Consider the following 14,021-nt stretch of genomic DNA (forward strand, 5'->3'; position numbering starts at 1 on the left):
ACCTACCTTGATGACATAATCTTTGCACATTTAGTTTATTAATTTTTTTTTTTTTTTATATTTAAAAAAAGTATTCTAATATTATGCATTTTTATGTATCATGTATAACAAAACAATCACCACTCATCACTGCTCACAAAAACTGGTTAGTTAAAAAATTGCATTTTGCTTAACACTGTCATTTAAACATTTTAAAGTACATAAAAAAGCTGTCAAAAGTCAGTGCTGAATGGATTATTTCATATAATTTGCACAATCATCTAATTTGTCTGGAACACACTCTGGCTGTAGGGTTTTTCATATGACATTTGCAAGGAGCACAAAGAGTATCGCAGGATAAGCTACAGATCCTGTTTCAAGACATGATAACAGCAAAGCACTGGACCATTCCACAATCACAGAGACTGAAAGACACCTTTCAGATGACATTGATGTTGCATCAGAGGAAGTGGTGATGGTGCAACTAGAACAGTTTTGCAAGAAAAGTTTGAAAGCCATAGAACAATCATCATAATTATCAAAAAATAAAAACTCTGACCAAACTGGTGATGTGGGCCTGGATAAGCTAAATTTGAAATAGCATTCTTGCATAATACTCTAACTACACTGTTTGCATACTTATTATGCAATGTTTTTCATGACTAATTTTACTGCTGAAGAGATACAATACAAATATATATATATATATAAAAATAAAAAAAGTGTGATGTCTCTCTAAAGGGAATTACAACAGCTTTCCCAAATATTTGTGCACAATTATAAGGCAATTAGATTATAAAGGATTGTTCATCTCATTTTTTAACAGTAAACAATAATGTTTACACAAATAAGAAAAATCAAAAACAAAATACAAAACAAATCAAAGCAGGGAGCAGGCCATTATTCTGTCATCTCTGGAGACACCTCTGTCCCGCCAGCCAAACAGTGAAATACTTGGCTGTGTGATGGAGCATCATCATGCATAAAGATCAAGACCATTGTGAATGCTGCAGATGAAAGTGTCTAACAGAAAGTGTCAGGAGTTTCTCTTCAGTCCGGCAGCTCACTGCTCTGTGTCCAGCCGTCTGCTCCAGCAAGATAAACTCTCATTAAACTTTTGAGAAGTCGGACTTCATGGATTACTTGGCCTAATCTTAACACTTCAGCCGGTGATTTTTGTTAAGTTTCGTTTTCTTACTTTAGCAAATTCTTTGAGAAGCTTACATTTTGTACTTCTGGAGAATCCAGATAGATGGGAAGATTCCAGAAGTTCTGGAAAACTGTGGCACTGGTGGTTTTATGCTCAAGTTTTTTTTTGCTACCCTACTGCCTATTATTGGCAAATTGTCTAATGGTCATGCTTTACATTTTTCTGAAAGACGTTTTGTAATTTTAGATTTTTCACAGTTGATTTTTTTTTATTTGCCCACTTTCACCTGTAATAGAAATCTTCCTAATAATGAAGCACATCTGAATTTAAAGAGTTTAACAATTTAAATTACACACCACCTTAAAATTATTATTCTCCATAATTATTAAGATGTATGTGGTTTGAAAGTGAGGTGACATACAGCCAAGTATGGTGACCCACACTCAGAATTTGTGCTCTGCATTTAACCCATCCAAAGTGCACACACACAGCAGTGAACACACACACACACACCATGTGTGCGGCGCCCGGGGAGCAGTTGGGGGTTCGGTGCCTTGCTCAAGGGCACCTCAGTCGTGGTATTGCCGGCCCGAGACTCGAACCCACAACCTTAGGGTTAGGAGTCAAACTCTCTAACCATTAGGCCACGACTTCCCCACTTGAACTTTGGCATTGGAACTTGAAATGTTTGGATACATATATATATATATGATCAGAATATCCACTTACATAATAATTACACTCGCTGTATATTTGCCATCCAAGGATATTGCAGTAGTATGCTAATATAGTATTGTGAATTCAGCCTTTGTTTCCTCATTAAAAACCAGCAGAAACCAGTGCTTTTGAAATTCACATATTACATTCTCACAAATTATTTTTTTTTGTGATTAAGTGATTTTCTCTAAAAGGCCAACCCCCTTATCAAACTCAACCGACGGTCAAATTAATTCCATATTCCAGTGTTTTATATTCAAATGGCACGTATATAAAAAACAACTGTGAACATGCAATACTTAAAAAGAGCATATTTAATGTTTATAGATGACAGACATGCTGCACAAAGCTCAGAAGTGGTTACATCTACAGATTAAAGTCAAAGCTTATGACAGATTCACAATTCCTGGTTTTATTCAGTGCAGCAGTTCTAGGAGTCACATTATGGCTCTTGCAAACAAAGAAAAGTCTTCACTCCGCTTCACTTACACAGGCTCACAAAGCTGAGGCATTTTTTGGGTCAGAAATGGTCACATATCCTTAAACAACACTCACAGTTAGAGATGTATCAGTGTAATGTATCTATGGTGGGACTGACGCTTCGTCTGAACAGCAATCAATCATGTCAAGCTGCTGCTGCTTCACAGAGTACCAGTCAGTCCTCGCAGAAGCCCTTTGAATCTGAAGCAACTCAACTGAATTAAGCCCTTAAACAGAGTTAACATTCACATCAATAACTGAAAGAAGCTGCATGAGTTCAACATATCGTTAAAATCAATTAATATTGTTCATAATACAAAACAAAACGACTGGCCGTTAGTTTCTGAACAACAAACATGTAAGAGCACTTTGGACGGAATCAGTGGTTGCGCTTTTCACAAATCAGCATGCTACATCATCGAGCCGCAGTCTCACATTAAATTTCAATGGTTGTCCTGAGCTTCAGAAAACAAGAAAAAACTGTTTAACATGGCAAATCACTAACAATTAAAATGTCTCAAGCTATGAAAAAAACTACTGAAAATAATAATAATAAATGAGTCCACACATCAAACATTTAAATAATCAAACAAAAAGCAGACAAAACAATATGCATCCCTGTCATATTCACTCAGATGTGCAGCATTTCAGCACATGAGGATTCAAATGAAAAAGCTATTGTTTTAAGCATGCAAGCAATACTCTCGCACAAGTATTTTCCAGCACGCTTATTATACTGCTGCATTCAGTGGTCAGGCACTTTCTTCAGTCTTCAGACGGACGCGGTTTATCTGGAGTTGTAGTCTGGTGAATACAAGCGCAATCTTGGGCTTGCCTTCGTGTCTGGAGACATGCTGCTGTTGAAGGGGCCAGAAACACAACCACACAAAAACTACAGAAAAACCAAAACTCACAAATTAAAGATAAAAACAAAAACAACAACAAAAACAAAGGCCATAAGAAAACACGAAGAACAATAATAACAATGCAAGCATATGGAGAAGTCTGTCTGATCAGTTGTCATTTCTATCTGTGTAGCACCTACAAAGGCCATAAGAAATCAGCATTCATCCCCAAAGTCCCTGATTATTTCAGACTGATGTAAACACAAACTCAGTGCTGATCTAGTGGACAGAAAACCCACAGATGTGTGTAAGTACAGTAAAGTTTTGTGAAGCGGGAGTCTGCACACAAATAAACAGGCTGTTTCTGGTAATGAAGACTTCTAAGGATCAGAGAGAGGGTGGGGAATTTTTTTTAAATAATTCACTTATTTAGTTTATTATGCAAACAATAATATATGATTTCTTTAACTGAAACAATAAACATTCATTAGCGTCCTTTATTGCATAAAGAATTGTATACACATTTTGCATAGCAAAGATAAAAGTTAATGTTCAGTTCAGCTGTTTGAATTATTTTGATTATGTTGGTTGTTCTTGCATGAGTGTTTTCCAGATGCATGTACCTGCAGGAGGCGGAGTCTTCTGAATGAATGCAGGATGATTGACAGGATCTCTCGGTGAAAACAGTGCATGGCACACTACAGGAACATAGCAAATTAAGATATACGATGATATTAATATCGAGGAACAATCACTGTACGGAAACTAGAGCTGCACGATTAATCGCATGCGGTTGTCATGTGTGTCTCGTCAGTAAAGCTGGTTCTGTGATTAGCAGTAAATGTCCATCACCTGCTGTCAGGTGGAGCAGCACTTACTACACAGAGCCGTAGATCACGGACAAGCTACACAATATCACGTTCATAACCAAATCAATTCATCTGAGATTATGACGCGATATTGCGTAGCTTGTCAGTGAACTACGGCTCTGTGTAGTAAGTGCCACTCATAAACCCATTATCCATGATACTGAAACGTGTTGGGCAGGATGTGGAAGCATTTACCAATGATGACAACAGCAGTGGCAGCCAGAAGAGAGAATAAAGTGAAGAACATCACTTGATAGGAGTCGATGAAGTGCTGAAGAATACTGGGCCCGTCCGCTCCATCTGCTATATGTGCTACGAGAACAGTGAAGAACCATGGGTCAGTATTTAAGAAGAAAAAAACAAAAAAACATTAAAGGGCTCATGACATGGATTTTTTTTATTAATGTTCCTTGAGGTTCACTTATAATGATAAAGTTTTTCCACTAATAATGGAAGTGGACGGGAATCACTGCTTTGAGAGTCAAAAAAACATACACAAACAAAACCAAATTAAACCCTGCAGCTCGTGACGATACATTGAAGTCTTAAGACATGAAACGATCGGTCTGTGCAAGAAACTGTACAGTATTTAGATCTTATTTTTTTTTAACCCTTTAATTCAACCAAATTACTTAACAACATCCGTTACCACAGGCTCAGCTTATTTGATTACAGCCGTTACCGGGGAAACCTCTCTCTTGCTCTATAGCGCCTCCTGCTGGCAGAGAATGGATCTGCATATGCTGCTTTGGGAAACACCGCTTCTGTTATGAATACTATGAAATATTTTAATTTGAATGTCGGATTGAAATGAACGCTGTTACTAGAGTAGTTAATCGTTAGCATAAGCGTGGCTAACGCTAATATAATGAGCATTAGAATTAAGTTTCTTTATTAACTATTAAATGTTCCTGTAACTTTTGTTAGGGTAAAAAAACTGGATGACATGATGATATTTACTATTTTTACACACCAGAGGCTTTTTAAAGAATTGTGAATCTAAAATATACGTGTTAGAGAATGTACAAATGGTTAACATTGTGTCATATCAGTCAGAAAGCAGTTCTGGCCTTTTTTTTTTTTTTTTTAGCTAACTTAAATGAAAGTATGTAAAATTCAAATCCCTTTTAATCCGTACACAGTTTGGATTAAATTATAGTCAAATTTTTTTAGTTTTTGTGTTTTGCTTTGGTACCGAAATTGGTACTGAGAACCCTGGATTTTCACTGGTATTGGTACCGAATACTGAAACTTTGGTACCGTGACAACACTCGAAATCACTGGCAAATGAGAAAATTACAATGTTTTCTGACCTTAGATGCTTTTAAACCTGTTGTAGACACTTTAAAATACCATATGACCTGCTCTTTTATGGACCATATACACTCCATCTACAAACTCACTTAGGAGTGTCAATGGTCCACTTGAGAGATAGCTGGCAGTAATGCACTTATAAGTCTGCGATCTGCCCTAAAGCAAGAAGAAGACGCGTCCTGGTTGGCTGTTGAGAAGAACACACACGCTCAGGACAGTTCAGACATTGCAGGGAATCAGAGGTAAAAAATTATATACTGTTCAGTTTCTTGCACAGACCGATCATTTCGTGTCTTAAGACCTCAATGCATAATAACTAAACGCATCATCAACATCCGCATTGTTTGACTATGTTTTTTTTTACACACAATATAATGACACTCAATATAAGACTGACAGACTGCAACGGTTTGAGTTAAAAATCTCTGTTTGTGTTCTACTGAAGAAACAAACACCTTGGGTCTTGTCCCAAATGGCACCCTAATCCCTCGCGGTCTTCCTCTGAGTCCGCACTTTCGTGACGTAATGCCGCTTTGACTGTCGAGTAGAAGTCGCCCCAGTGCGGGCTCGGCAGAAGTGCGGATCGAGGGCACATAACGGCCGTAAAGGGGGCACTCGTGAGCACCCTTCTGAATGCTAAAATGACAAAAGTGACACCCTACGGTCTCGTGGACTTAACGGACATGCGCACGCAGCGGCCATTGTAAGTCCATAAGACCACAAGTGCACATGAAGTGTTCCATTTCCTACAGATCCCCTGATGCCAAGCAGATAAACATACAAACATAAAAAACTAAAAAACATCAAAAGAACTCTCTCTTTAAGGCTTGTCAGTAAACAGCCACTGTTATGATTGGCCAACATCATTGTCTTGGAAAAAGTATCAATGCCCACCACTTCTTCATGTGAATAAGTGTTTTGCGGACAAAGTATTATGAAACGGTTTACTTGTGGTTTGCAGTGGAACTGCTGTCAGATCCAGTACAGTTGGCTCTCCTCTATATTTCAAGTTAAGTTCCTTCGCAAACTGTACATTATGCCTCATTTAAAAAACAATCTGCACTGAAATGCTCCACAGAACACATACTCTTCCATCATGATCAGGCAACATTACCAAATAAACCATCCCTCATGTTCCTGACGCTGAGATCCTTCGGAAGGACCCTTTCTAATCTCAACACGTCTCTCACTGTGCTGTCAGACAGAAGCTGAGGAACAAACCTTGCACAGAAGTGCTGCTGGCTGCTAGATGCATGACAGACACGGGGATGTGCAGCACCTGAGCACTGGACGTGCTGCTCACAGACACGGACGCCGTCAGCGATCCCTGCGGCTTCACTACTCGAACCGTGTATCTGATGTAGCTGGGAAAGCTGAGAGAAACCTCCTTCTCCTCTATCACAACCGCAGGAGAACTGCTCTTCACCTGAACATGACAAAGAGACAGACACATGCACACGTCTGCTGAACATCTAAACTCTTCATAGCTTATAACTAATATATTCATAATTTCGTAGAACATAAACAGAAGGTTTTATGTTAGTAGGCTATGTTTTACAGATAGTAATGACACAATTCAGATTTTGTGAAAACATTACAGCAGCATCAGAGCGCTGGGTATCTGGGTATCATGCATAACTTTATTTTGATATTAATCAAATTGGACGATCACATTATCACATTATATGTGTCCCAAATTATTGTTAATGTACATAATGACTTCGGCTGTCTTTCTGTCTGTATGCTTTATTTATAGAGAGCTAATAATAGCCATAAATCGCACTTTCTTTTTCTGTTTCTTTGAGCTGTTTTGTCAAACACCGTACTTCAAACCCATCGACACACCTTTGTTAATTCCTAACATGAAGTTTAATTTGAATTGTTGTGGACTTCTGTCTTGAACTGGGTGCAATACCTGCAAGTTGTTCAATGTGCTTCTCGTCTATGTATTAAATGCACGTCCTTGAAAACGCAGTTTTCCAACGTTTTTACTTTTTAGGTAATACCAATGGTATGACATACTTCAGATGCGTCCGAAATTACTAAAACATATACATATGTATATTTGTTGGATCAAAATTATTGCTAGGGACAATTTGGTAGCTGCTGAAAATTGGTAGGGAGACCCCCCCCTAATTCTACACCCCTGCAAGAACACTCATTTCATCAAAAACTTTGGCTTTTCAGACAGAGAGAGACAAGGATGCAAACATACGTCCAGCTGCTGGAGAGCGGCTGCCGGCCCGTAGACGGTCAGCTCAGCAGACGGGTGCTGATTGCTCAGGATGATGTCCGTCTGATCGGTGTAGATCCCTGGACTGACAGGCAGCCGGGCGCTGAGCTGCTCTCCGCTGAAGACTGATCCCTGCACGCCGGCCCTCACCTCCACCTCCGTCATAGACAGGCTCAACACCTTCACCTGCTGGTCACTCATGGGCTTGAAGCTCAGCGCGCAGCTGTAGAAACCTGACACACAGAGGAGATACAGGTCAAATGGTTAAAACCTGTCAGTCTGAAGTCAGGCTGGAGTGCAAGGTTCATGTGAGAGACCTGTGCTGGCGTCGAATGCCGTGTGAGTGTGGTAGACGTCATGAGGAGAGAAATCCACAGCGCTGCTGGTGAAGCGGAGCTGACAGCTGACGGAGGACTCTGGGTGGAGCAGAGCCATGCTGTCTGACTGAGACGACGAGCAGCTTCCTGTGGACAGAGAACACATGAGTGTAATGATGCTGTTCAGAAAAGCTCTACGATTTAAATAAATGGAACACTGCACCTGTTTATCAGAATGTTACATTTGCTTGTGTTCTTTTGACAAAAGCTTACAATGCAGTCATAATAAACAACTGAAGACTTCAGATGCAAAAACCTCTGAGATTTTTCTTTAAAATGCACATTTTTATCAGGCTCCTGTGTTTAGGCTCAGTAAATTCACAATGCAAAGGTTGTTTGTTAGTAATTCAATGTCTTATTTTCAATGTCAAATGTTATTTTCATAAGAGCCTGATAAAAATCAGGGTTTCTGCAGGATATTTAAGCTCAAATTTTAGATTTTAAGACCTGCACAAATACAATTAATACCACATTAGCAGGGTGGGGCAATATCTATAGTAACATATTAAACTGTAAAATGCATGATTTACAGTCCAGATAAAGGTTTTCACAAAAACTAAAAGTTTTATTAAATGATGCACTTCACAATTCAGCCTTTCAATCATTTGTAAGAAAATGTATGAGTCAAAAGTATTATTATATTAATTCAATAAATTATTATATTGATTACATTGCATAAAAACATTTTACTGTTTAGATTTTTGTAATGCATTATCTTCTTCTCAATCCACCAGTTCACATTACAGCTCTGTGTGTTTGCAGTTTAAAAACATGGGTTGGTTTTTGTTGGTCTGAACAAAAACAACAGGCTTCATTCATTCATTCATTCATTCATTCATTCGGAACAGCAGAAATATAACTTCCCACGGCAACACAGGACTCTCATGTTTATTGAATGAAATCATAACCCTTTGAAATTTAATCGTCACATGAGCCATATCGCAAATCTGGTCTTTCCGTCCCCAAATTTAAGACCTTTTGAAATCATAATTTCAAAATTTTACTTTCTTGTACAATTTAAGATTTTTTTATGGCCTCAAATTTGATACTAAATGTAAGACTTTTTAAAGACTCATTTTAAAATGCTCATTTAAAAGGAAAATCTCTGACAGACTTAGAGGCTTTTGCATTCGTGATTCTTAGGAATCAAACCCATGATGTTACAGTTGCTAGCGGGACCCTATCAAATTTACCAAACTCTGTGTTTAATTTTTCTAGATTTCAGTGTAATGGTTAAAAACACTGAACACTTGTGTTATATGTCAAGCGTGATTGAGTCTCTCTCGAATGCAATTCCAGCAGTTGTGTACCGATGAGGTTGCTTCCCGTGTCCCTGGTAGACATCAAGACTTTAGAGTCTCTGTCCTTCATCACTGCAGGAATCACGACGGACGTCCGAGACGCACCTTCAATACGAACCTAAACAAAGCACAGCATTACAATCCAATCACAGTACTGTTTATCTGCAGTTTAACAGACATCACACTTTTGGACCAAAGAATTTTCATGGTTTTCCCTGAAGTGGACGTGATTAACTTCACCTCTCTGTAGGTGCGGAGTTGACCGGGTATCTCGTAGTACACACTGACTGTGCCCCTGTCTCTAGCTACTGCCGCTCCAGTCCTGGGATCGATCTCCAGCAGAGCGCTGGACGACGAGCTCCACACACCTGACACACCTGCACATGAACAATGACTTGAATACCCACAGAAGGAAAATGCTTACTTTGGGCTGTCAGTATTTGTATGTGTCCGTGTTTCTCTTACCCTCCTGATTAACAAACTGTGCCGAAAAGCACACAACGTCTCCCACGACCAGCCGCTGGGCTTCAGCCGGATGAATGGCATGCTGGACCGGCAGAGCGAGGAAATCAGCGAGTCCGGCCTGCTCCGAGTCCCAAACCCCCAGCAGAGTCAGACCCACATTCACCGTCCGCACCGTCAGCGTGCCGTTACTCGAACCCTTACCGACCTGCACCAAATCATCCCTGCACACATAATACAGAGGGTGGTGTGGTTAACATCAGTAAAACATTGCTCAAAGTAAAAAAAAAAAAGCATATGCACTGATTTCTCCCAATGTAATTATTATATCATGTTTTAATTATCTGCAGTTACCAGCTTTAACATATTACATTATAATGTTCCGATGCCTGAACATTTGTAAATGAACATTAATTCTTTTTTGATTTGCAACCATATCTGACATTCCTCTGTTTGACGAAAAGCTCAAATATATTAGTATTAAATAAAGAGATAGATATGGGGTGAAACCACTGAAGAAAAGTGGAAATTCTTACTTCATTTTAAAAATAAAGCTGACTACATATGAAAGACATTAGATTTTGCAAAACATCAGATTTCAAGTTACAGGGAGTTAAAAAGCGGAGAGCACAGCCAAAAATGTATCTTTCACAATGGAAATAAAACAAAACATATGCTATGTATACATTATATACATACTATTTATTTTATTTTTACATTTAATCAATTAATTATTTTATAATTATTAATCCTTACCAATAACCTTAGTTAATCTACCAATAATTAATAACTGTCATTTCTGGCGATGTCCATAACACTGGGAAGTTTTATCAGAATTAAATTAAATTAAATTAAATTTATGCATTTAGCAGACGCTTTTATCCAAAGCGACTTACACTGCATTCAGGCTATCAATTTCTATTTATCATGTGTTCCCGGGGAATCGAACCCCCAACGTTGCGCTTGTTAATGCAATGCTCTACCACTTGAGCAATTTGACAGCGTGTTAAATGAATTAGTCCAACTGAGGCACTAGTTGATCCGCTATATATTTTAAAGAACCAACAACTACTTCACATCTGTCATTTCAGCCCTAGATGTGAAATGTTTAGCACATGTTTGATAAGTTATTTTATTTGATTATTATATTATGTACCTGTTGGTGGAGAAGCTGAGTGCGGAGTTGTGGCTGTGTAAGGTTTCTCCCGTGCTGTCGTGGAAATGAACGCTGAAGGTCAGGACGGCTCCCAGCGGGATGGCAGACACAGTCTCTCTGTTAGACGTGTACACGACCGGACTGGTGCTCAGACGCAGGTACGAGACAGTCACCACCTGACAACAAACACCAGCTCTGTGTTACTCTAGTACTTCACATGCTAGGGGTAATGTATAGTCATTAAATCGCTAAATTCATGAATACAGTATGTACTGTAGGCATCACCCTGAAGTAACTATCCCACTGCATGACTACAAATAAATATAAACTAGTGCTGTCAAATGATTAATCGCAATTAAGGGTACTGTGTATATTTATTATGTATCTATCAATACACACATAGTAAATATTCTGAAAATATTTACATGCTTATATTTATATTCTTATGTGTTATATTTAAAAATATTTAACATATAAACAAATTTTTTCATAAATGTATACATACACGTGTCTGTATATATAGTATACATAATAAATATACACAGTATACACACAAATATTATGTAAACAAAACCTATTTTTTTGCATGTAATTAATCGCGATTAATCGTCTGACAGCACTAATAAAAATATACATTGCCAAATATTTCACTGACAAGTTATGAGCAACGAACTATGAGTATGGAATGAAAATAATGACAAATGTCTTTGAAACAAAAAAGCATGTTGAATTGCACTAACTGAAAAAATAATGCATTGTATTAACAGTGTGTGCATTTTAATGCCTTGTATTTTCAGGGCTTGCATTTTTAAAAAATTGAGAATTTGTAAAGTGGAATAAAATGGATCAAAAATTACCTGCCGAATATTATACATCATATTTTTAAACCGATTGAACATTTTGGAAGTTAATTCTGGAAGGTGAATTACTAAATTTTTTATTAGGAAAATGTGTGTGAATTGTTTTGAATTGAAATATTCACAGCTTAAATAAACAACTATGTTAAATTTCAGCCCCTAAAAATTAGAAGCCGACCGATATATTGTTGTGCCGATGTGAGCATGTCACAGATATATCGATATGACACAGATATGCCGCCGATATTATTATTTATTTTATTTTTTTTACAGAACATATAGACCTGTCTCCTGAGTGAGTGCCGCCATAACGCAGATGAAATGCTTCTGAATGGTGTAATCACTTAGTCTGTCCAGCAGAGCACGCTCCATTGATTACTACTGGAGACCCAGGTCAGTGTAGTTTAGAGATGTGTGGATGAGCACAAACTTCACCCGAGTCTGCTGCTTCAAAAGTAAATAATGTCCCTGTCTTTCTCTCACAACGAGCTGATCATACTCGTGTGCTACATTAGTACGGCCCTGTGATTTCCACGATGTAGAAAACAAAGACGGAGGCACGGAATCCAGTCATAAAAACAGAATTTACTGTATAACGCAGAGTTTCATGAAATCTGTCATATTTTTGATGATTAAATAAAAAACAGGTTCAGTACACTTAAATCCAATCACAATATAGACTAGTGTCTGTGAATATTAAACTGCAGAAAGACTATTTAAATATGAATCCTCATGTTCTGTGTGTTCATTTAATTACCCCAAAAAAAAAAATAGAATTTGTGAAAAAAAAAAAAAAAAGATTCATTATCATCATTTATTCATTTTAGATGTTTACATTAGGAAAAGCTGTGCTTCCTGCATAAACCTGCCCCTGTTGGATCGGTAGTAGCTTGTTGCCCTACACAGTTACCTTGTTTATTTTCTTAAATCAAGTTATTATTATACATTGTGTTTTAAAGTTATTTATAATAAATCATACTAAGAATACCACTAATTTCACTCACATTCAAGATAATAAAATATAATAAAAAATATTGAGAAATTGTTGAAAACCCTGCCTCCATTACATATTTTGGTCACATCATGTGTTTGATCACCACATTTGAGTTATCGTTGCTAAAAATGTGTTTATGTATATATTTGGTTTATCTATATACTGTATTCTGTATACAGTACCAGTCAAAAGTTTGCACATGAATGGGAAGTGTGTCCAAACTTTTGACTGGTACTGTACTATAATATACACATAAAAAACATTGCCGATATATCAATATCAGACTTTTTTTACTCCCTAATATCGGTATTGGCCCCAGAAAAAACCATATCGGTCAGGCTCTACTAAAAATGCAAGCCCTGAAAATACAAGGCTTTAAAATGCAAACACTTTTAATACAACGCATTATTTTTCAGTGCAATTCAACATGCTTTTTTGTTTCAAAGACATTTGTCATTATTTTTCTTCCATATATGCACCAATTGTTTTTTTTTTAATCTTAATTGTAGATTAAACTGCAATATTATTATAATATGAATTTGTGCATTATTACTAATCTGTAATTGAAATGAATGATACCTTCACAGCGACGATGATGGTTTGATTGACGCCGAATGTTTCCTGTGAGCTGATCTGTAGCGATGCTGTTCCTGTCAGAGATCCAGACGTCAGGTGACCTTCATCATCCACCTGAACCAGAGCAGCTCTGTCCGGACAGTCCAGCACACGGTAGGACAGGGAGCCCAGTCCATCTCTACGGGACACAGCACACAGTTATGATGAGCTCTGCTCAACAACACACACAGATGTCATCATCTGGAACTCGTTTTAAGATCCAACTTTGACATGTTACTCAATATTATCTGCTGGATCTCTGGAGTACTTCATTCTGATTTATCTACACAATTTTAACATTTCATTTACAGCAGTCAAGTATTTCTTAATAATGACTGTTGTCCAAGACACTGTATAACTGACTGTTATCCAGGAAACCTACATGGATGTGCTTCTGTGTTGTGTTTCCCACAGTCTTTACTAACAATCTAAAACATTAAGCTAAAACAAAAAAATTCAACTAAAAAAATTTCTCTATTTATATAAAACTTAACACTGAGCAGCCATTCCACCAGTGGGATACATGTAGAGTATGTCATTACCACAAAACAAAACCCTTCTGGATTATAATTTAACTTAAAAGCAATGTCATACTCTGAATATTGGATGATATTCAACAGCATGATGCAGGGGTTACATTGCTTAAATATTAATTCCACATACATATTTATG

At 37.6% G+C, this 14,021-nt stretch overlaps 1 protein-coding gene across 3 annotated transcripts in view; it reads right to left on the minus strand.

Annotated features, from left to right (window-relative positions):
- Window positions 1-2,142: 2,142 nt before the first annotated feature.
- LOC109048583 (nuclear pore membrane glycoprotein 210) overlaps window positions 2,143-14,021 on the minus strand; it is a 39,463-nt gene continuing 27,584 nt past the window's right edge. The window contains exons 30-40 of one of the 3 annotated variants that reach the window (XM_042750727.1): window positions 13,314-13,488; window positions 10,884-11,059; window positions 9,731-9,951; window positions 9,506-9,642; window positions 9,275-9,383; window positions 7,905-8,051; window positions 7,570-7,820; window positions 6,576-6,780; window positions 4,236-4,352; window positions 3,786-3,869; window positions 2,143-3,208 (exon numbers count right to left, since the gene is read on the minus strand). In XM_042750727.1, the coding sequence (XP_042606661.1) occupies window positions 3,114-3,208; window positions 3,786-3,869; window positions 4,236-4,352; window positions 6,576-6,780; window positions 7,570-7,820; window positions 7,905-8,051; window positions 9,275-9,383; window positions 9,506-9,642; window positions 9,731-9,951; window positions 10,884-11,059; window positions 13,314-13,488 (1,717 nt within the window). In that variant the 3' untranslated portion in view covers window positions 2,143-3,113. Of the gene's footprint in view, window positions 3,209-3,594; window positions 3,870-4,235; window positions 4,353-5,809; window positions 5,991-6,575; window positions 6,781-7,569; window positions 7,821-7,904; window positions 8,052-9,274; window positions 9,384-9,505; window positions 9,643-9,730; window positions 9,952-10,883; window positions 11,060-13,313; window positions 13,489-14,021 lie in introns of those variants that run through there. The other 2 variants (XM_042750725.1, XM_042750726.1) reach the window with 2 other exon arrangements.

This window comes from Cyprinus carpio, chromosome B23 (assembly GCF_018340385.1).
Source record: "Cyprinus carpio isolate SPL01 chromosome B23, ASM1834038v1, whole genome shotgun sequence".
Taxonomy (NCBI): domain Eukaryota; kingdom Metazoa; phylum Chordata; class Actinopteri; order Cypriniformes; family Cyprinidae; genus Cyprinus; species Cyprinus carpio.